Source organism: Lepidochelys olivacea (genome assembly GCF_965140295.1).
Source record: "Lepidochelys olivacea isolate rLepOli2 genome assembly, chromosome: 20".
Taxonomy (NCBI): Eukaryota; Metazoa; Chordata; order Testudines; family Cheloniidae; genus Lepidochelys; species Lepidochelys olivacea.
The window spans coordinates 2855221-2878367 of NC_140430.1; the positions used below are offsets into that span (position 1 = coordinate 2855221).

The 23147-nt window shown below is 64.1% G+C and overlaps 1 protein-coding gene across 2 annotated transcripts in view; it reads right to left on the reverse strand.

Annotated features, from left to right (window-relative positions):
- The window catches only part of BAZ2A (bromodomain adjacent to zinc finger domain 2A), a 34856-nt gene extending 11947 nt beyond the window's left edge, over positions 1–22909 (reverse strand). The window contains exons 1-15 of one of the 2 annotated variants that reach the window (XM_084610329.1): positions 22830–22909; positions 9636–9773; positions 7377–7904; positions 6488–6673; positions 5155–5376; positions 4142–4336; positions 3969–4029; positions 3750–3858; positions 3439–3540; positions 2882–3098; positions 2187–2248; positions 1991–2056; positions 1680–1886; positions 1073–1327; positions 651–865 (exon numbers count right to left, since the gene is read on the reverse strand). In XM_084610329.1, the coding sequence (XP_084466455.1) occupies positions 651–865; positions 1073–1327; positions 1680–1886; positions 1991–2056; positions 2187–2248; positions 2882–3098; positions 3439–3540; positions 3750–3858; positions 3969–4029; positions 4142–4336; positions 5155–5376; positions 6488–6673; positions 7377–7904; positions 9636–9771 (2561 nt within the window). In that variant the 5' untranslated portion in view covers positions 9772–9773; positions 22830–22909. Of the gene's footprint in view, positions 1–650; positions 866–1072; positions 1328–1679; positions 1887–1990; positions 2057–2186; positions 2249–2881; positions 3099–3438; positions 3541–3749; positions 3859–3968; positions 4030–4141; positions 4337–5154; positions 5377–6487; positions 6674–7376; positions 7905–9635; positions 9774–15165; positions 15289–22829 lie in introns of those variants that run through there. The other variant, XM_084610328.1, reaches the window with a different exon arrangement.
- Positions 22910–23147: the final 238 nt, after the last annotated feature.

The window sequence follows — 23147 nt, forward strand, 5'->3', positions numbered from 1 at the left end:
CTGCACCATTCCCGAGGCTCACGGCGGCCCAACGCACGCTGGGATATGTGGATTCCCTGGGCTGCACCATTCCCGAGGCTCACGGCGGCCCAACGCACGCTGGTATATGTGGTCTCCCTGGCCTGCACCGGCCCTAGGCTCAAGGCGGCGCAATGCACGCTGAGATATGTGGTCTCCCTGGCCTGCACCATTCCCGAGGCTCACGGCGGCCCAACGCACGCTGGGATATGTGGTCTGCCTGGCCTGCACCGGCCCTAGGCTCATGGCGGCCAATGCACGCTGGGATATGTGGTCTCCCTGGCCTGCACCATTCCCGAGGCTCACGGCGGCCCAACGCACGCTGGGATATGTGGTCTCCCTGGCCTGCACCGGCCCTAGGCTCACGGCGGCCCAATGCACGCTGGGATACGTGGTCTCCCTGGCCTGCACCGGCCCTAGGCTCACGGCGGCCCAATGCACGCTGGGATATGTGGTCTCCCTGGCCTGCACCGGCCCTAGGCTCACGGCGGCCCAATGCACGCTGGGATATGTGGTCTCCCTGGCCTGTATCACCCTGTGAGAGGCAACAGCTGGGTTTTGCTCCCGGTTCTAGCCCCCACCCCCCCAAGGCTACAGGGCATAAGCGGCCCCGCCCAGCCCCCGCTCCTCACTTGATGATGAGGGCACTGCCATTGAGCTCGTTGACCAGGAAGGCCAGGATGGCTGCCTTGCGGTCCGGGGGCAGCGCCTGGAAGGGCTTGGTCCGCAGGCCGTGGCATAGGTCGGCGTCGGCCCCATAGGCCATGAGGAAGCAGCGCAGGATCTCGGAGACGGTGTCCCGGTTCAGGCTGATCTCGGACACCTTCTCCCCGAGGATCTTCAGGGACTGGGGAGGAGGAGGAGGAGAGGCGTTAAAGCAGCGGAGGAGGGGCCAGGGGAGGGTCTTTGCTGGGATACGGGGGAGGCGGGATCCTGGCTGCACAATGCCCCAGCTCATGCAGGAAGAGTGGGGCCGGGCAAGAAACGGAACCTGGGTTTCCCCGGCCCCACGTCCGCCTCGTTCAGACAGAGTCCAGGGGGCTCGGCCACGTACCTGGCAGTAGGAAGGGAGGCCGGGGTCGTAGAGCGCGGCCTGGAGCAGCCGCACCAGCAGATCCTGCACCTCGCCCAGGCTGTCGTCCACGCCGAACAGCCCCTCCTGCAGGGTGCAGAGGCTGGGGACGTCCCGGGGCACCTCGAAGCCCAGCACCCGGCCGTAGGAGTGCAGGAACTCCACGATGGTGAGGCAGTCGGAGAAGGCCCCGCTGGGCAGGACCAGGCCAGGGATGCGGGAGAAGGCTGGCAGGGGCTGCGGGGGGTGGGAAGAGACGAGCGGCTGGTCAGCGGGGCCTAGTGGGTGGAGCAAGGACCCTACCAGGTTTCAGCATGGATTCTCTTCCTCCCCCCGGCCCCCCAACACACAGGCGTGTGATACTGGCCTCCCCACCCCCAAAGGGCCAGCGCAAGAGGCACCAGGCCCCATGCCCCGCATGGCGGGGGCCTCGCTCAGCCCTTGCCCTGCGGGGAGCCCACACCTGACCCACTCGTGGGAGCCCGGGGCAGCTGGGGGACGCTCCCCACAAAGCTGCAGAGCCAGACGGGCGCTAGCCTCGGGGTGTGGGGCCCTGATCTCCCCCCTCCCGCCAGGGGGTTCACCCAACCTGATGGTCGCCCAGACACATGTCCTCCGTGGGCTTCTTCATCTCCTCTAGGATCATCTGCTGCCGGCGCCGCTCCTCCAGCCGCCGCTGGGCCAGCAGGTTCTTGTCCACCTTCCGCACAGCCTTGGCCTTCTCCTTGGGCCGCCCCTTCTCCTTGGGCCGCCCCTTCTCCTTGGGTTTCTCCGGCCGCCCCTTCTCCTTCTTCGCCTGGGGGACAGACAGAGCGACCGGCACGGGGGCGAGTCAGGGATGCAGCCTCCCCCAGCTGTGTGTTCCCCCCTGCCCCCCCAAACAGGGCCCTCCACACCCACCTTGGCTTTCTTCTTGGCCTCCTTGGGCTTGGGCACTTTGGCCTCCTGTTTCTGTTTGTTCCTTGCCTAGAAGGGATGAAATCCAGCTCAGGTGGGAGGGGAGTCCCAGACTGAGGGGGATACCCTCCCAGCTCCGACTGGGTACCCCAGATGGAGGGGAAACGGACCAGGGAGCCCTCCCCAGCGCTGCTCGTACCTTTCGCCTCATCTTCTTCTTGATCTTGCTCATCTTCAGCTTCTCTTCGTCGCTGAGCACCTCTGCAAATTCGAGGGGGCGGGGGAGAGAGAAGACTCAAGGGTGGAGTCTGGCACAGCCAGGGGGGAATGTGCACCCCTAACCCCACTCCCAGGCTGGGCACAGCTCCCTGGCCCTGGATTCCCATGCCCCAGCAGCCACACAGGCCTCTCCAGGCCCTCGCCCCGCTGGAGGGGGCAGGTCCGAGCTGTGGGTGTCACCTGGCGGAGAATTCGTGTCTCCTGGTGGCCAGAAACGCGGCACTGGGAGCGCACGCTGCCTGGAAGCTGCCATTCGACTCGGCAGCGTGTGCCGAGATGGGGGGGACAGGAGCAAATTGCGGGGGGGGGGGAGACGGGCCAGGGGTTGCACTGAATGGAACGGATTGGGCAGAACTAGCGAGGCTGAAGTTTTAGGCCCAGCAATGAGCAGGCCCAAGCTCACGCCCTCCAGCTGGCAGCGTCTAAGCCGGACTCCTCCCTGGATGGTGCCTTTGCAGCTGGGGCATGCAGCGGGTTGAGGGTGGGGCCGGATCCAGAGTGATGCTGAGCAGCCCCGTCCCTGCTCTGAAATCAATGGGAATGGGCCGGCACATTGGGGCCAGTAGATGAGCTCCCTTAGAGCAAAGGGGCCGCATGACACGCGGGGCAGGGTACCTTGGGCTTCCAGTTTCTTCAGGAGCCGGGCATCGGTCTTGCTCAGCAAGTCGGCCATCTTGGCCTTGGGGGGCCGGCCCCGGCCGCGCTTCACCTTGGGCACTTCCTTGGCCTTGGCCTTCTCCTTCTCCGCGTTGCGGGGGCGCCCGCGCTTGCCCGTGATGGCCTGGATGCGCGAGGGGATTTCCTCCTGGGTCAGCTTCACCCACTGCAAGCCCTGCATGGGAGAGGGGGGAGCTGCAAATCACCACTGGGTCTCCGCACCAAGCCCTGACCCGACCCCCCAATGCCCGCTCGCTGGGCCCCTGGGGAAGTCTCCTTTTCGCCCGTGGCGAGGGCACCAGCCGGGCAGGGCGGCTCCGGGGAGCATGGGAGGGACTCCGACCTGCCAGCTGGGAAAGCCATGGGGCCCCGGGCCCTGCAAACCCTGCGCCTCGGGCGCATCCCCAATAAACGGGCGCTCGCCTCCGCCCCTACCCACCCCGCTCCCAAGAGAGGAACAGGCCCCGTGGCCAGGCAGAGCTGGCTGCAGCCTGCGCCCCAGGGAAGGTGCCCACCTCGGGCGTGTCCCGCTCCTCGTAGAAGTCGCCAACGGGCATGCGGGGGCTGAAGCTGAAGTGTTCACGCCGGACGTCCTGCACCACATTCCGGCTCAGGTACTGGGGGAGAGACAAGGCAAATGGGGCTGATCAGGCACCGGGACACCCCCCTCTGCAGCACAACGGGCAACCCCCCCCCGGCCGACACTGGGCATTGTCATGGGGGCACCCAGCAGCAGGGATCTGCCCGCTCCAACCCGCCATGCCAGCCTCCCGACGGCCACGGGCGAGGGATTCCACCCTGGTCCTTGACGGGGAGAGAGGTTTACCTTGATCACCTCCGGGAACTGCTTCATCCTTTTGCCGCAGGGCCCGTAGTACCAGGTCTCCCCCTGCCAGCGGTGGCTGCCCTTCTTGATCCGCACTTCCCTCCTCCACCTGCGCGGGAAAGGCCCGTCAGTGGCCGGCACCCACCTGGGCGGAGCGCTGGCCGTCCCCCACCCCGGCATTGCTCCAGGACCAGCCCCCGGGTGCGGGGCGTCACCTACCCGTGCTGCAGGGGGAAGCGAACCTCCTCCACCGTGGCAATCCGTCTGCGGGGGACTTCGCCTGCCAAGACAGGGGGCCAGTCACTCACTGCGCGCCAGCTGCTCGCTTACAGGCCAGGGTGGGGGCAGGGGAAGGGGCTGGAACAGCCGGGGGTGAACAGCTTCTCACCTACCCCTTGCTGACGCACTGAGCGGGGCGGCTGGAGCCTCCAGGCAGCTGTCCTCAGCCACTTCTTCCTCTTCCTCCTCCTCCTCCTCCTGCTCCAGACAGGCGGCTGGGGACTCTGGCTCCAGCGGGGGGCTGCGCTCCAGAGACTCCGAATCCTCCTCCCCTGGGTCGCCCCCGTCCTGCAGGTCTAAGCTGCTGTCTGCAACACCAGGGAGGGACAGAGATTCGTGGGGCAGGACCACCCCAGCTGGGGTGGAGCGGGGGATACGCTGTCTGCTGGGCTTATTTGCCAGGCTGCCACCCCATGCTGTGTCCCCCCACTCGAGGCAATCCCAGTGATTCGTCTCTGCCCCCCCACCCATGGGCAGGCCCTGGGACTCCCCTTTCGGGGCGGAGGGGGGTGACAGGATGAAACAAACCCTGTCACGTCATGCGGCGAGTCTGCAGCCGAGCCGGGACGGCAGCCCCGGTGCCGCATCACCTCTGCTGTAACCGCTGAGCCACGCTCCCTGCAGAACTGGAGAGGCCGGCTGCCAGACTGGGGCTCCCAATATGCCCCCTGCTAAAATCCTGACCCCGAGCCTTGCTGCTTTTCATGGTTCCTCTGGGATTTTTCTCCCCTGGCTGGAGCCCTTAGAACCAACCCCCCACTCAATACCCCCCAGCTTTCCACAGGCCCACTTCCCTGGGGGTACGCCGGCCATCTGTATCCACCTCTTAACCGGAGCTTGGAAGCTCTGTGGGGCAGGGATTGTCTTTTTTCGGGTACGTACAGCGCCCAGCACCATGGGGCCCCGGTCTCGGACTCCCAGGCGTTGCCGTAACACACAATACTAGGCAGGATTCCCCCCACGCCGTGCGCCCACCTCCCCGGAAGAAAGTTTGAGCCACTGGGCTGGAGATGACGCAGCGTCTGCTGGGACACGTAGTCCCCACCAGCTGTGCGCTTTGCAAAAGCAGCCCGGTCTGGCCCTACAGCCACTTGTAAGCCGGTTCCGCACCAGAGACGCCCCCTACCTTGCAAGACGGCCTCCCCCAGGACAGGGGGCGAGACGGGGCTAACGAAGAGCGACGAGGGGGCCTGGCTGTCGTCCGGCAGCAGGCTGAAGGAGCTGGAGTTGTTCAGGGAGGGGCTCTCGGAGCAGTCAAGGGTCGAGATGTCCGGAGCAGCCTCCAGAGAAGACTTGTCGTTCACCAGCTGGGAGTTGTCCATCTCGTAGAGATCTCCGGTCCCTGGGTCTGCGGGGTGGGGAAATCGGAGCAAGATGCCTTAGGCGCGTCCTACCGGGGGGCGAGTGTTCACCCCATTGTGGTTAGGGTCGTGCCCGGGGAGCAGCTGGGGTGGGGTGGGTGTCTGCTTGGGAAGTTAAACCCACACTGAGCGCACTTCCCGTGATTCCAGCACACCAGGGGTTAACGGATTTCGCTGGCTCCAGCACACCAGGGGTTAACGGATTTCGCTGGCTCCAGCCACGCCCCCGGCTCCTTTGGGAACCGAAACCCAAGATGGCTGTGTAATAACCATCCCGGAAGCGAGTTGGGCTGGGTGACTGTGTATAAGGAAGCCTGGCCCTTTAAACAAGGAAGCCAGGCCTGGTAACCCCACCCCTATTGGGAGAGATTTCATGGCTCCGCCTACGAGTGGGCGGGATTCCACAGCCAGAGGGGTATAAGAGGCAGTGTGTGTCCCCAGTGCTGACCTGACAGGGTTAGGGGAGGAAGTTTGCACTTAGAAACCACGTGAACCTGGAGCGCTGCCCCTGGGGGTCTCAGCCCCACAGCCCACACCAGACACCGTTGCTGGGGCCGACTGGCGGGCCAAAGGGAGGTGGGAAGAGTTTGCCAGCACCAGAAAGGGACATTTTTCAAGGACCGGGATGGGGCCCAGCAAATAGTCAGCAGCTTCAGCGACGCCCTCGGCGCCAGACTTCCCAGCGGCCTGACCCCCCAGACCCGCAACACCAGCGGGGCAACAGGGCGCAGGCCGACAGAGCCTTTGATTGGTCGAGATCCAGCCCGTTTCACGAACCTGCCCCCTTACTTCCTCCACCCCTCACCCCAGATCGAAGAGGCTCTCTGAATACCTCACGCCCCCCGAGCGAGCGGCTCGCTCTGGTCCCGCAGCCGGCCGGCCTGGGAGCTTCCCCACGGACGGGGCACGGCGCGCCAGTGGGCCCAGTGTTGAGAAAAAGGCAGCTCACGTTACCTGCAAACTCGCCCACCTGCGATGCCCACCCCGCCCTCTCCAGATCACCGCCCCCACCCGCCCGCCCTCTGCCGATTTCACGCCCCAGGCCAACCTCCCGGGGAAGGGAGTCCACCCTCTCGGGCCGGCCGCCAGCCTCCCTACCTCTAGCCAGCGACTCGAAGGGCTCCAGGGGGTCTTCGCTCAGGAGAGGAGGGTCTGCCAGGGGACCAGCGATGGCAGAGGTGTCACCCAGGCAGCTCCCAGCGGTGTCCGGGGACAAGACGGAAGCTTCCTGGCTGAGCGGTTCCACACCTGTCCCGGACCTGTTGTAGCTGCACATTTGCAGGTCTAGACACGACCGGACCCCCCCCCCCCCGACCCCAAAGAGTACACGTTAACACAACCCTTCCATCCCCCTCCCGACACAGGTGTCAGCACCCGCCACAGTCCCAGCACCCCAGGAGGGACCCCGCTTCAGGAGCGGAGCGCCGGGCGGCCCCGGTGCTGGCATAGGGCTGCCGTGAGCAGCCCTGGGTCCCGGGCAGCCAAGCCAGGCAGATGCTGCCTGGGCAGCTCCTGGACTGGGGCAGGATGTCGGTTATGGGCAGCTCAGCAGGGCTCATGCTGCGGCCTCCCCCATGGCACAATTGCTGGTCCCCACCCCCCCAGACCGTGCTTTCCACAGCCCTGTTCGCAACATATCAAGTTTGCCGACTCGTCTCCTCCCTCCTTTGGGAGGGGGAGCCTCCCACCCGGCGCACCCCTCCTTACCCTCTCCCAGGTCATGGGCTTGATCTCCAACCCCTGCCCTTGGGGAATTCCCTGGGCACGTTGGGGGGGGGAGGGAAGGTGTGTGTCTGCAAGTGCAGAACGTGGGTAGGGAGCCAGGCAGCACTGCTGGGCTCCCTCCACCACTGCTGAAAAAGCCCTTGGCACGCAGTGCAGTGGGCCCAATTCGGAGCAGTCTCAGGGCAGCTCTACACCACAGCAGGGATTTGCGGGGGAGGCAGGGGGGTTGATTTAACCATGATCCTCCCTTGCCCCCACTCACCCGGCTGCGTTTCCTCCAGTTCCTTGCTGCCCATGAGTGCGGCGCTGGTCTCCTCGCCGGCAGGCGGCATCTCCTTTGCCGCCAAGGACCCCTCCGGGCCGGTGCCCAGCATGGGGGAGGGCTGGGAGGCCGCATAGAAACCACTGGCGCCGTTTGGCACAAGCTCGAAGCTCTGATCCTGGAAGGAGTCGTACAGCTCCTGCGAATCAAAGCTCAGCCCCATGGAGCCAGAGGTGCCGTTGGCCCAAAACTCCTGGCCCCCCCGGGGGTTAGTGTTGTGCCCCGGGGACGCCGGCCGGGCGCCCCCAAGGATGCCGTTGAGCGGATACTGTCCGAGGCCGGAGAACTGGGAGACGCCGGGGGTCTCCTTGAGGCCGCCGGGCTGGTACGGCGGGTAGTTCCAGAGATAGTCGTATGGGTGGGGCAGGGTGGAGGCGTCGAGGGAGTGCCCGGCAGAAGCGAAGGTCCCTGAAGTACTAGTGTGAGATACAGTAGATAAGCCATTCCCGTTCATGTCGCCATTCAGGCCTGCCGAGGGAAAGGCAGAGCCGTTGGTTAATTGGCTGTGCTGAGGACACGGACTGGGGGGGTTGGGGGGAGATCCCGGCCTTCCTCTCCGCGGGAAGAGCCTAGGCGAGGGCGGGAAGCCAGCAGGCGTGCAGCAGGGATGAAGGATCTTCCCAGAGAGAGCTTAAAGCGTGTGGGGCACAGACCCCCCCGCCCCGGAAACTCTAGGCCTGGGACAGCAACTGGGAACAGGAAGCCACAGAAGGGCTGTCCACGGGGAACACCTCGCCCAACCCAGATGAGGTCCTGCCGTCCAGTTCCTCAGCCCCCTAGAGATCACAGTGTGGAGGGCGCTGAGGAGGCCGGCTGCAGACTGACCCCCCAGCCCCATGCAAGCAAGTCACCCAGCCCAAAGCGGGGCCTTGGGAAGGTAGGAGGGTTTGTCTGATTTCTCCCCAGCTGCCCAGGTGTCTCCCCATGGGCTGCGGCAGGGTACTATGCCCCGTATGTTGGGACCCTCTCTGTCCCAGGAGCAGCAGGCCTCGGAGACCCGCCGTAGACAGGAACCACGCGGCCAGCCGCCCGTTGGCATCCGAGCCACCCAGAGCCATGGACGCGGGAAGTTTGGCAGCTCTGGCTCCAAATGCAGGGGGCTGCGAGCCGGGGTGGGGGCTCTTGCCCCGGCAAACGTCCCCAGGAGAGGGAGAACGCGGAGGTCCGGGTGAAACCTGCCGAGCGGCCCCGGTGTCCGAGCCAGCGCTGGAGTCCCGCGGGGATTAGCTGGCCCTTGGCTGGGCTGCTGGCGAGATCAGCTGACCAGCCAAATCCATGCAAAGACCCGTTCTGGCAAGTCGTTTCTTTTCTAGGATGAAGCAATCCCAAACAGAGCCCCATCCCCCCCGCTAATCCACTCCAACCCAGCCAGAATCCCACCCCCGCACACCACCCGAGTTCCTCTCCTGCGCCCAGCCCAGTGTCTGCCCCATGGCACAGCTGCCTTCAAACCGGGATAACTGTTCCTCTCCAGTGGCTGCCTCCTTGGGAGGAGGATCCCCTGGCCCAGGGCAGACCGGGCGACCGGCCCCCTCCAAGCCCCACCTTGCTGCTCTCAGCTCCTGGGTCTCCTGAGCCAGACGGTCCAGTCCTGCTCCCGCTGAAGCGAACCCAACGCCAACCCCCATGTTGGCTGGCCATGGACCAGGGACAGGAGTCTAGACACGGCTTCCTTCTTTCTGCTGCACAGGGGCTCCGTCCACTCCAGCAGGGGGTGCCCTCAGCACCCCCTCCCCCCCCCAAACTCCTTGGGACCCCCTGCTCTCTCAAGGGAAGCATCACCACCCAGAGGATGGCCTGGCCGGATCGGGTCCTGCCCTAGCCTGTGCACCCCCTCCTCCCTGGGGACTGGCTCAGCCCCTGCGTCCAGGATCCCAGCCCCCAGCGAACCCGCTGACCACATGCTGCTAGGACGCTAGGCACCAGTCAAAATGATGCAGGGTTTGCGCGGGAAGTGGGATCTAGTGGGCGAGAGCAGCAGGCCTGAAACCCAGGACTCCTGGGTTCTTTTCCCCCCCATCAGACACTGACTCACTGTGCAGCCAGTGGAGATCCCTGACTTGGCACGAGTGGGGGGTGGTCACTGCGGTTTGTTAAGCACCCCAGGGTGCTAGAGACCAGTAGAGGGTTATTTCTGAAGGGTGGACAGGCCAAAGGGTCCAAGCCCACTCAGAGGCCAGCCCCCCTCCGTGCACTCACCTTTCCCTTGCGGGGGGAAGTTGATAGGAGACCCGTTAGTGTAGGGGCTGTCCCCTGAGGAAGGTGCGGGCTTCAGTCCTGAGGCAGTGGGGACAGAGGGGAGGCCAGGGAAGTTAAAATGGTTGTTCGTTTCCATTTCTGAGGAGAGAAGAGACGAGACACCAAAGGGTTAAAAGTGCCCCGACCTGGAACCGCTGCCCGGGGGGGACAGGATCTCCCCCCCCGCCTACTGGGTATAATGCACCCAGACACCAGGCAGGGATCAAGGCCAGGTGGGGGATATTGTACCCAAGCTCCTTGACTGGGGGGTGGAGGGGTGGTGGTGAGGGAAGGTTGGATGGAAAACAAGCTAAGCCGGAGAGCAGCGCATGAAGAGCCACCCCCGCGTCCCCCAGAAGGGGGCAGAACGGGTGCAAAAGCAACCGAATCTCAAATTGGTGGAAGGAAAGTGGACGCGGAAACCACGGTGCAAGTTCCCGGCCTGCGTGACGCTGACAGATGGAGGCTCTGAGAAAAGGGGCCATGTCCCCACTTCCCATTACCAGGAACATTCAGGGCTACAAAACTCCCTGCAGCAGCCCCAAGCAGCCAGCAGCCCTCCGGCAAACAAACCAACGTTGGCGTAAGACGGCGTTTCACTGCTGTGTTGGGAGCTTCGCCGAGGGAAGGGGGCTACCGAGAGATCTCACGTGCTCCCGGCCCCGGATTCGTTTTTGCATTAAACTCAGCCGCTCCGCTTCTGCTCCCAGGGCTCAGGGTCCGGCAGAGGGCTGCGGAGAGTTTTCGGCTGTAGCTGGAGCAATCCCACGGGACTGCTTCTAGCATCTTCCCACCAGCGGGCCGGCACGTTTCGGTTACAGATCCTCGCCCCCCTCCCAGGCCGGGAGCTGTTTGCCCATTTCACAGGGCTCACGCGCCCCACTGGGAAAGAACAGCATTTCCTGTTGCCAAGATCCACGCGAAAGAGACGAGCCGGCCGAAATAAGCCAGGGAACGTCATCCCAGGGCATAGAGCCCAGCTAGCTCGGCGCTCGTCTTTCTGACGGGTCACTCCTGCCTGAGTGGCGCCTCCCAGACACACCTACCCACCACACCAGCTGCGCGTGGGTCGTATCTTTCGGTTGCTGTGTCGCGGACACAAAGGGCCAGTGCTAACCACACGTCTGGACGGCTGCCCCAGTGCCTCCCCGTATAAAGGAACGGGGACAAGGAGTAAATGCATCACTCTGCCCACCCCCGGCCTGCCAGAGGGAGGGCAGCCCCACCCCGCGCCCCCAAGTCTGGGGCAGAGTAATAAAACTTGCTTTCTATTAGCCTTTTATTGACTAGACCACTTCTCTCCAAGTGGGTGGATTAGCCCCATTTCACAGACAGGGCAGAGAGAGATGGACATGCTTCCCCAAGGCCACACAGCAAGCCAGAGTCAAGAAGAGAACCCAGAAGTCCTAGTCCCCTGCCCATCTCTAATCACCGGCCTCCCATCATCTCCAACTCCCCATGGGCGTCTCCAGGGGATTCGTACACCCGACAACCCGCGGTGCAAACAAAAGACAGGGGGAAAAAAACCCTGAAATTCAGCCCGACCGATTCCTCCGGCACTGCAGCTCATTTCCTCTTTGATGGCTTTTGGAACAAGCCTTCCAGGGTATCTGCCGCTCGGCTCTGGTCTCTGCCTCCTCCCAGCTCCAGAAGAAAACCCTCCTGACCCAGGCACCAGCCTTAGCCACCAAGGAAAGCAAACGCCAACCCCCTCCCAGACGTCGGTAGCTTTCTAGCATGTGAATGACGGTATCCCCAAGAGACCCCAACTATAGATGGGGCGTGTGCCTAGGATTTGGCCGGGGACCCTTCAGGGCTCAGGGAAAGGAGATGCAGAGAGGGGAAGTGACTTGTCTGAGGTCATCCTGCAGCAGAGACAGTTGAGAACCCACGTCTCCCACCTCAGTTCCCCACGCAGGCCACGGTGGATTCCTCTCCGCCTCATTGAGTTACAAGGCGAGAGTTTAACACAGCAGGGCCGAGGGACGGCGTGAGCCCAGCGGCAGCCGTTCTCGAAGGGCCGCACCGAGGCCACGGCCTTGCAAGCAGCAGCAGGCCAGACACGGAGTGTCGAAACAGAGACCGGCGATTTCGTCACTCTCTGCGGCATTCGCTGCAATGCTCCCAGGCCGGAGGAGCCCGATGGGCTGCTCCCCGTCAGCGCAGGATAACGACAGCGTCTGATTCACCAACTCGGGAAATTTCAGCGGCAGGCAACTCATCTCGCAGGCGGGGGACCCCCCTCGCTATTGCTTCGTGACGCCCCGTCCGTGCTGCTCACTGGGGCACAGGTCACATTCACTAGCGATCAGCCGAGAAAGTGACCTTCCCTCCCACCCCCCTTCAGAGGCACGTCTCCCTTTCACAGCCACACCAAGAGTCCCCCACCGCACAGAGCATCACCGCCTAGCTCTGATTGCTCCTACAAGCCACAACAAGAACAGGGCTCCAGCCTGTGCCTGCACTGGGAAAGCCGGGCCAGACAGTTATTAAAAAACAAAAAAAAAAACCCAAAACCACCACACACACCCACCCCTTTCCGGCAGCAGTTTTTTAGCTGGCAAACCTGTTTCTGGCCCTTTAAGGGCCAGAGGAGGAGCCGAGAAGCCGGAACCAGACAGGTGACTGCTGCAGGGTCAGCTCTGAGAGCATGGGGACAAGCCAGGCTGGTGCCAAGGTGAAGGGAGGTGCTGGGGACAGGAGGGCGAGGTAGCTAACCGCAGGGCGGAGGAACCCTGGCCTTAGGAAAGCAGCCAGGAGGAGGAGGAGGGTGAGTGCAGCCTGGCTGAGAGGGAACCAAATAAAAGCAGGGAAGATGGGGAATTAATTACAGCGAGGGAGGAGGGAGATGAATAGGATGGGAGCGGTTCGACTAATAGGGTCAGGGTTTGAAAGCAGGAGCCGCGGCTGCGAGAGAACATTGGCTGTAGCCGTGAGCTGGCTGCTTTGTTAGCTCCTCCCCAGATGAGCAGCACTGGAGGCAAGCGGGCGTCATTCTCCCGATGGGGTATTGATCGCAGGCCAGTACCGGCACCGGCAGCTTCCAGACGCCTCTCCCTGACCTCCCCCGTCGGTAACGGATTGTCTGCGCGGGGGCTGAGCAGACATCTCCTTGGGCCTAGCCCGGCCGGCAGCCCAGCACGGACAGGACTGGGCAGCATCGGATTCCCTTGAAACAAACAGTATCTTCCCCACCACACCCCAAGACACCCGCAAATCCCATCCCAACAACCCCAGGCCTTGGCTCATTTCCGGGCGGGAGCCGCTCACCCCAACCGGCCAGCAACCCTCCCCACACCTGGGCAGGAGACAGAATTAGGCCACGGCTTGTCATTGCAGCCGACCATTTCACAGGAGAGGTGGCGACAAGAACAAGGAGGATTCTGGACCCAGCCGGAGATCCTGAGCAAATGAGAAACATCACAGGCAGGAACGGGCGTGGGGGGTACTTAGGAGGCAGTTGTGATCAATTCAGTGGGCAGGGAACCGGGATGCTTAGAAACCCACGGAGCCGCTCACAGAACCTCGGAACCAGCCAGAAGCTTTCAAGAGACGGCAGCCGAGAATTTAGGCCCTATATTATTCTAGGCAGCACCGGTTTGCTAAACCCAACGCCGATTGAAACGCAGGTGGGTGGTTTGTTGTGTTGATTTCATTTCGATTAAAAACAGGGGGGTTCTTTGCTTTCGATTTCAGCCTCTCCAACACAGGGGTTTAGCCAAGCCAACATGGCAACAGACTATTGAGACATTTGCAGCAGCGCCAACCACCTGCTTTGTGTTTCCCCAACCACTTCAGACCTATCTAGCCACAAAGGGTTAACCGAAGGTGTGATTTTAAACCAGTTTCTTTAAACCAGTTTCATTAAACCAGCGTAACCTACGCACACCTCCTTATATTGGTTCCCATCCGTTTATAACTCACATCGGTAACTGGATGGGCGCAAATGAACCAACGTAACCAGTTTGAAACCGATATATTACCCGCGTCCACACACAGGAGCTAAACCAGTTTACACAGATTTAAATTAAACTGGGACAACTTGTGTCTAGACAAGCCTGTAAAACTGGTCCCTGCTCAGGAACAATAGATGGCTTTAGGCCCAGCCAACCCAGGGCTTTTGTCCTGGCACAACCAAGTCTAGTCAGGGGTGCATGATTTGTAGGGGGACTATCCAGTTACCCCAGTACAAGCCTTGGTATGAACCCCATTACCCCAGCATAGTCCACCCCCCTTCCTGTCCGTTTACATGGGATAAACGCATTGACGCTAGGGGAACTGTACGTTTCTCCTGGTCTAGTTAAAGCGGTACGTCTTGTGTGTTCAGACAAGGCCTTCTACCCGTCAGCAAGGTCCGCCAGAGGTGGATTCAGTGCAGACAGGGTCTGGGCCTCCCTCACCCACAAGGGAACCGAATGAAAGAGGGAAACCAACTATAAAACACAAGCGTGAGAAAGGCCTAGTCAGGGGAGTCAAGAGCGACGAATACACACGCCCAGCGTCAGCAGCCCCCGAGTTCCCGAGTTCGGTTTTAAGGTCCTCCCCCCTGTTTTGGCTTGTCCCCAAGGGCTTTTAACTCACTCGGGGAAGGGAGAGCTCTGAAATAGGGCTTTTACACTGCCTTGGACCCTGGAAGGTAATTTTTAACAGGCAGAGATGGACCCCCGCCGGCCAGAAAGGGGCTGCTGTGGCCCAGGTTCCCAAGCTCCAGGAAGTCCAGAAACTGAAACCAAATAGGGTTGGGGAGAAAAAAAAAAAAAAAAGGACATTTCAAAAACAACAAGAGACGCAACAAACCCGGCTGCCATTTCCCGGCCACTTCCTGCAGGGGGGAGAGGAAAAGAGCTGCTGGCACCGGGGGCTCCGTGTTTATGTGTGACACAGCCCTGGACCCCACAGGGGATTCCCCCCCCCCCAAAATGCTGGGGGATCCCCCCCCAGGCCACACAGCAGGGACTCCCCTGGCTATCCTGTGATCTCAGCCACAGAACTCTCCCACCCCAACAGACATACCCATAGATTCCCCCTCCCCAACCACACATAGGAGACCCCCCCCCAGCTATCCATTCCCCGCCCCCCTCCACCCCAGCCACACCACGAGGGGATCCCGCAACAGCCACATCCCAAGCCAGGCACAGGGGGCTGCACCCCTCCCCCTTCCTACGCAGGGGGATCCCTAACTGGGAGCCAGGGCTCCTGGGCTCTACCCCGCACCCCAAAACCCACCTCGCACAGGGAATCCCCCCCCTCCAAAGAGGGAATCCCGCATAGCCTTGCCCCCCCCGCAGCCAAGCGACAGGGGGGATCCCCCATAACCCTGCCCTCCTCAACCCAGCCAGAGGGGATCCCCATAACCCTGCCCCCCCAAACCAGCCACCGGGGGGATCCCCCATAACCCTGCCCCCCCAAAGCAGCCACCGGGGGGATCCCCTCCCCAGGCTGCGGGGGGGGGCTCTCCCACTCCACCGCCCGCCCTGCCCCCCCCCCGGACCTGGAGCGACGGGCGGTGCCGGGCCCGGCTCGGCGCCCCGGCGGCGGGTCCCGCTCACATGGCCCGGGCCGGGCTGCGGGCTCCGGGCTCGGGGCCGACTCAGCGTGGCCGGGTCCGGGGAGCCGCGCTGGGCAGGAAGCGGGGCCGGGCGGGCAGCTGGGTCCTAGCGCCGCCCTGTTCCCCCCCACCCCCGGGGATTGGCGGGGGGGCCGGGTCCTAGCGCCGCCCTGTTCCCCCCCCACCCCCGGGGATTGGCGGGGGGGCCGGGTCCTAGCGCCGCCCTGTTCCCCCCCCACCCCCGGGGATTGGCGGGGGGGCCGGGTCCTAGCGCCGCCCTGTTCCCCCCCCACCCCCGGGGATTGGCGGGGGGGCCGGGTCCTAGCGCCGCCCTGTTCCCCCCCACCCCCGGGGATTGGCGGGGGGGCCGGGTCCTAGCGCCGCCCTGTTCCCCCCCCACCCCCGGGGATTGGCGGGGGGGCCGGGTCCTAGCGCCGCCCTGTTCCGCCCCCACCCCCGGGGATTGGCGGGGGGGCCGGGTCCTAGCGCCGCCCTGTTCCCCCCCCACACACACCCCTGGGGATTGGCGGGGGGCCGGGTCCTAGCGCCGCCCTGTTCCCCCCCCACCCCCGGGGATTGGCGGGGGGCCGGGTCCTAGCGCCGCCCTGTTCCCCCCCACCCCCGGGGATTGGCGGGGGGGCCGGGTCCTAGCGCCGCCCTGTTCCCCCCCCACCCCCGGGGATTGGCGGGGGGGCCGGGTCCTAGCGCCGCCCTGTTCCCCCCCCCCCACACACACACCCCTGGGGATTGGCGGGGGGCCGGGTCCTAGCGCCGCCCTGATCCCCCCCCCACACACCCCTCGGGGATTGGCGGGGGCGCCGGGTCCTAGCGCCGCCCTGTTCCCCGCCCCCCCAATTGGGGGGCCAGGCTGGGTCCTAGCACTGCCTTCCCCCCTCCCGCAGGGATTGGGTGGCAGTAGCTGCCCAGGGGCAGGCTGTGCCAGTGCTGAGCCCCTTAAGCTCAGTACAAGAGAATGGGGGTGTCCCCAAGGATACGGTGAGGGGGTGCCAGGGAGGACACTAGGGACACAGAGAGGGAGCGGATAGCGGGGTGGGAGAGGTCCTGATGACGAGAAGGGCAGAGGGCACTGAGGACACAGGGAGAAGGGGGTTGGGGGGCACCATGGTAGGACTCCCCAGTGTGATGCCAGCCTGGGAGACTTTGGGGCAGCCCCCTCCCCCCAGGTTGCTGGGGTGTTATCTCCCCTTCCTTAGAAGAGCTCTAGTCCCCACCCACCCTCAGGTAGGGGCATCTTCTTAGCTTCAGCTCCCTCCTCTATTCAGACACACCCCCACTCAGCTCCAACTCACAGCTCCCCTCCTGCCCCCAAAGGGACCCCCTGTCCCCCTCCATAGAGCTCATGGCGCTTTACAGTGGGTCAGGGCCAGCATGCCCCACCTTGCAGAGGGGAGACCGAGGCACTCAAGGGAGTCACAGCAGGGAACAGAACCCAGGAGTCTTGGATCACAACCCCCCACCTTTGCTCTAATCACTAGGCTCCGCTCTCTGCCCAGAGCTGGGAGCGGAACCCAGGAGTCCTGGCTCCCCATATTGTGCTCTAATCACTAGGCAATGCCACCCATCCTCCTCCGCAGCACTACATTTCCTCACTCCACCCTCCCCAAATCCGAGCTCCCCAGACTCCCAGATGCATGGCCCCCTGGGAGCCTCCCTGTTCGCCTTTCACCTCTCTCTCACTCGCGCACAGAGCTCAGGAAAGCACAGAAGATGCCCCTCGAAGCGTAGTGCAGAGCAGGGAGGGCGAAAGTTGGCTAGATGCTGAGCATTTACAGCCTCTCCCTGGTGCATCCTTCATTCCCACTGCCCAGCTCCCAGGACAGCGATCAATCCCAAACCCAGCCTGCTCATCTCCATAGCTAACCCCAGGCCAGACCCCACACCCCCACGTCAGAGATGAGCCCCAGGGGCAGAGTTGGGAACCAGCCTTGGTGGGCGGTGGGTTTAGTTCCCCCCATTGTGGATCAGAATCTGGATCCGAAGCCCCATCCTGCATCTAACGTGCCCCACAAAGTGGGGGCTCGGACTAGCTCCTTGCAAGACAGCATGGATGCTGGACCTCTGGGGAGAGGCCAGTGGCTGCATCTCCTGGCTTTGCTGAGCCAGGTCCAGACGCCAGCGACTTGAGCTTTCCATCTGCCGTAGCGTCAGCAGATTGGGGCTGCTGATGGCTCCCTCCCAGCTCCAGGGGGAAAGTGGAGGACCAGGAGGGGCACACACATGGATCAGAACAGCCACCGGCCGCACCGATCCGGGAGGACGCAGGGAGCGGGCAGCCGGAGATGGAGAAATCTTACAGTGTAAGCGGGCACAAGCCCCCCCCTCAGCCGCTCCTCCCAGTGCCGAATGCTGACTCAGCCAGACAGCTAGGTAACATCATCAGCCCTCCCCTAGGCCTCTCACCCAAGGATCTCAAAGCACTCCACTGAGCTACCAGCTAATCCATCAGCACAGCCCCTCTGGGAGGCAGGCATCACTCCCATTTTACAAAGTGGGGAAACCAAGGCACAAGCCGGGAAATGACTCACCCCCCCCCCCCCCAGGCAGCACAGAAGGTCAGGGCGAAGAAAATAACCCAGGAGTCCTAGCACATCCACCCCACCCAGCCCCCCAGCCTTGCATCCCGAGCTCTGCTTCCTGTGGCAGACAGGAGGATGCAGGACGAGTCCAAGGCCCGTGAACCTTAAGACCCGCTGGGTGGTGGGGTGTCTACGTACTGGCCTAGACCAGCCTGGTACACACAGTGGGGAAGATGGAACGGTCACACAGTGAGGAGGAGACGGCTCCTGAATCCACAGGGACTGGACCTGAGAACATCAAACTCATCACACAGAGTTTGAACCCCCCGATGGCCAATTAGTTACTTCCCCTCCCCTGCGCCCCCACCCTCTCACCTGCCCTCTTCAGGAAGGGAGCCCGAATACAATCCAGGTGGGCACAAGCAGGCCAGGCCACCAAGCCTCACGGGCATTTGCCGGCCCGGCCAGCACATGCTGCAGCCCCCCCAGCTCTCACTAGGAACGCGGCACTCAGCTGCCCTTTTCCGCAGCCCCTGGGGGGGGGTCCCAGCCCCCGGCAGGGCTGCACCAGCGCCCTCTCCATCGCCATGCAGAGCCCAGCTCAACCAGACCCCCTCCCCTCCCCAGCCTGCCTCCCTGCGGGGGTGAGGGACGCACCAGGCAACCCCATTAGCGAGAGCCGTGCTCAGCTCCCGTTGGGGGCGGGGGGGGGGACTTTGCTCGCCTCCGATGCCAGAGGCGTAAGTAGGTTAAGGAGAGAAGCTGTGGTAATCCCAAGCAGGGGGGGCGTTCCAGCATGGGAGGGGGGTGGGTGGATGGATGGAGCAGGCCTCCAGCATGGCTTGGTGGGCTGAGCAAATCTGGGGGGGGAGGGGTGCAGGGGATCTCCCCTCCGCATTCACGCGCGGGGGCCCTGCCAAGCACAGAGCTGGGCACATGGTCCTGCCCGGCGAGCTCCCCGAGCCGCCCCAGCAGGGCCACTCCCCCAAGCGCTCAGGGGATCCCTCACTGAGCCAGCCCCCCGCTCCCCCCGTCTGCTCCCAGGGCCACAGGCTGAAGGGGAAGGAGCGGGGGGGTTCCAACCTGCAGCGTTGAGGGAGGGGGTGCCAATCAGCTCCCCTTGACTCTAGGGCTGTGGGACGAGACGACTCCCACCTCTGCTCCCCTCCCACCGCGAAAGGCTTCCAGCCCCTCCCACCTGCGTCACTGCTCTCCCTGGACCCCCACACCCCATCTCATCCTCACTCTTGTGGGAAGCCTCCAGCCCTCCAGGCTCAGAAGCCAAAGCAGTTGAAGAAGGGAGGGGGGGGGGCTGCCTGCTGAGCATCCCTCGCCTCTCCTGCCTCCGTGCCACCCAAGGGTGCAGATCGCCCCCTCCATCGGGGAGTCCTGGCCACGTCTCCAAGCAGGCGTAGGAATCAGAAGTGGGTGGGGAGAGAAGGGACCCTGCATGCGCCTGGTCTGGCTCTCTGCCCTCCCCCAAGAGGGGCTAGCTGGATCGCTCCCGCTAGCCGGCCCAGGGCCCCACTCCCACCCCACCCACTGCTGCCGAGATGGTCTATTTCTAAACCCTTCTGCTTTTCTCCTGCTCAATTCCAGCCAGTTCTGAACCTTCCGCCCCATCCCAGTGCCCCCCCAACCCACCATCCCAGTGGCCCCAACTGCAAGAACCCCTCCCCAAGCTCCCCTGCCCAATGTCCCCCTGACTCCCCCACAGTTGCCAAGCCCACCCAGAGACAAGCTCACAACCCTGGGAGGCAGCAGATGAAGGCCGGAGTGGGGGACCCCGTCACACCCCAACTCCTCTGCCATGGGGAAAATGCCACAAGCCGACTCCAACAGCCAAAGCACTGGAAGGGGGGGGGGAATCATGTGCCGCCGGCCCCCCCAGCAGGGAGAAGGGACCAGGATTGGGGGAGGAGTGCAAGCCCCCCAGCTACTCTCACCTGGCCCCCTCAAATACACACAGGGCCTTGTCCCACCACCCCATAGCCAAGGGGGCTTTTAATGCTCTGCTGGAGACAGCTCAGCCCCAGGAGGGATTGGGGGAGCACCCAAGTGGGGGCAGGGAAGAACCATCAGATGATCTGGCCACATGGGCTTCTTTCTTGCCCCCTAAGTTACCGGCTGCCCCCCACCCCCGTTCCTGTAGCCCCCCGGGAGCATCTGGACAGGGCAAGGCACAGGCTGGTGTTCAGGGTGGGGGGCAGGATGCTAACAAGTCCAAGGGGCATGGGGGGCGGGGAGAGGCAGTGGGGGCTGCCTCCAGATTGGCCTGTGGCTGCCAACTCCTCCCCTCTCTCCCATGTCACACCCCCCCCCCCCATCAGAGACAAAACCAGGAGCCATTGTGGTCTGGGCGCCGCTCCAGGCGGCTGCAAGGTGCAGGGGGAACAGATGGCTAAGCTTGGCGAACGCTTGTGCCAGGCAGTGGGGGGGAGCCCCCCCCCGCCCAACCCCTGGAGAGCACCCTGCACTTCCCCTCCCACCAGTGATCAGCAGGCAGCCGGGAAGCCTTCGCCAGCCCGCTCCTTGGCTCTGCCCGTGAATCACCACCAGGACAAGCACGGGCGCGTCCCCAGCCAGGAGGGGGGACGCCTGACTGTGTCCCGGCAGGCCCTGGGAGAGATGGGCGGGGGGGGGGGGGGGGGGGGTGGACGACAGGGCTCCCCCATTACCGATCTGCCCAGACAACTCCTGGCACCACCGATCAGGGACACGGGACCCAGGGCAGCAGCAGCGTGAAACGTGACCAGGCCAGGCCGGGCGAGCCCTTCGCGGACCCCTCCAGCCTCGGCACGCTCTCCTTCCCAAGGACGCGGAGCCGGGGAAGAGGACACAGGCCCCCTCCGGGCCGTCCCTAGCACGGAGCCACAAAGACGGAGACCCCGGAGGGGTCCCATCAAGCGAGGCCGGGCAGCAGGCCCTGGCCCGATGCCACGCAAGGAGTCAGACGCCGCGCCCGCCCTCCACCCCCATGTGCCCAGGAACACCCCCCCGCCTGCCACAGCTGCGCCAAAGCAGCTCACGCTTCCCAGGGACAATTTGCACAAGCGTTTTCACGGTGTGTGTGGGTATTTATTTATTTATTGCTGACCCCCCCCCCCCGGAAACTTTGCTTTCCTGTGAAAATATTTTCCCACGGGCAGATTCACCCCCCTCACCCCAGCCCCCAGAGCCACGGTGGGTCAAAACTTTTCCGTGCAAAGACTTTCACCAGGCCAGTTTCTCACGCCCCGGGTTCCAATGCCTCCTCCCCAGTTCTGCCCCTCACCCCAGCTCCCACTTCACCCAACCCCCCTGGGCGCCATGCCCCTGGACCCAGCTTCCCTGCTGGAGAAATTTGACCCCCACCGGCATCTCCAGGGAGCAAAGGGCTTTCACTGGTCCCAGGATAATCTCCCTGCTGGGCAGCACGTGGCTGTAGGACCCCAGCACCATTAGCTCACCCCCCCACGCAGACCCCCAGAAATGCTGCCCCCCACTCCCCCATCCAGACCCCCTCTCACAGTGTGGAGGTCGAGGCTAACAAGGTCGCAAGTTGCCAGGCAGCAGCAGAGGACAAGGGAGGAAGCTTCCAGCATCACTCGCCAGTCAATACGAAACAGCTGGAGAGAGGGGATCAGCCAGCCCCCTGCGCCCAGCGGAGACCCTGGTGCTCCCCTACCGTACACCTGCGGCCCTGCCCGGCACCTCAGTCCCCACTGGCCCAGGCTAGCCAGACGCTGCCGGGAGCCGCCTGCACCGTGCGCCCGGGGAAAGAGGAGAAACAGCCAGGCCTAGGCTTCGCTCCAGCTGCCAAGACCCTCCACTCTGGCCTCCCCCTGCCACCCAGCGGGACCAGAGTGCTTTGCAAACCCTAGCTCAGGCAACGGGCACCACCCAGCTAGAGAGCCCAGCCCAGCCAGAGCCCTACAGCCTCCGGACCGGGCCCTCAACACACACTGATCCACGGTTCCCACTTTAACCCCCTACCCCGGGAACCAGGCAAATGTTCTCCCAGTTGTGCAAGTGGGGAAACTGAGGAAGGGAGGTGAAGCAACTCCCAAAGTGGCCGAGCTGGCGGTAGATCCCAGGAGTCCTGACTTCCCGCATCCCTGCTTTGACAACTAGACCCCCTTCCAGCCCCAGAGCCTGGGATGGAACCCAGGAGTCCTGGTTCCCAGCCCCTCCCCCCACAACTCTATTACCCAGTGACCCCTCATTTCACATTCATTCCCAGCCTGACTGCAGGGGTCTGGGGAGGACCCCCCCCCATACAAGAACCCCTAAGAGGAGCATCCCAGATGACACTGATCACAGAGAGACCCCCAAGAGCAGGCAGGGGCCAGGCCATGACAGAAGAAGGGAGGATCCCCCAAACCCATCCCTGGAAGCTAGGCAAAGCACAGGCCAGCCATGCCAGGGAACAATCCTGCCCCAGAGCCCGTGGGGCAGGGAGGGGAAACAGGCCAGATGGGGCTTTACCAGCTGTGTCCCAGGCCCCAGACCACCCTCTGCACCCCCCACTCTGCCCACATCACAAGCCCCAAACTCCCCCAGGCCTCTGTTTGCACCCCCCCACCCCACCAGCTACGTCACAAGCTCCACCCCCCCACACACACTTTGCACCTCCCCCCCCCAGCTGTGTTCCAAGACCCAGATCCTCCGGGGCCCCCACTTTGCACCCCCAACCCTCCAGCTGCATCACAAGCCACCCCCCACACACATACTCCCCTTTGCAACCCCCCCCCACCCAACCGCGTCACAAGCCCCAGACCCCCCCTCTGCTGCGTCACAAGCCGCAAACACCTCCCCCCCCGCCCCCCCCGGACAGAGTTGCACAAAGTTTCTCCCAGCATCCAACGCCCCCTTCGCCTGGGGGAGGGCAGAGCGGAGGGACCCCCCCCCACACACACACACACTCTCCAGGCAGCCGGATCGGGGGATCCCCATCGGGGGGGGGGGCAGGCTGGGCCCATGGCTTTGGGACCCAGGAGGCTGCACGCAGCAGCTGGGCGGGGGGGGGGGCAGGATGGGCTCAGCTGGGGGGAGCCGCCCCCCCCCGGGGGTGCACCCCGCGCTCCTTACCTGGCCGAGAGGGGGCGGGGGGGTCCCGGGGCGCAGCAGCTCCGGGCCGCCGCCGCCGCCGCCGCCGGGCTCTGGCTGGGGGAGCAGGTGGCTGCAGAAGCCCGGGCGGGCGCTGATGTCACCGGCGGGCGCTGCTCCTCCCCGCCCGGCCCCGTGCAGGAGGCAGCCGGATGAATTATTTAAAGGTGCAGGAGCCATTTGCAGCCGGAGCGGAGCGAGCCCCGGCCCTGATGTGCGGGAGGGGGCGGCGGCTGCAGGCCGTAATAGGGAGCCCCCACCCCCACCCCAGCCAGTGCATGGGGTGCCGTGGCGGATGTG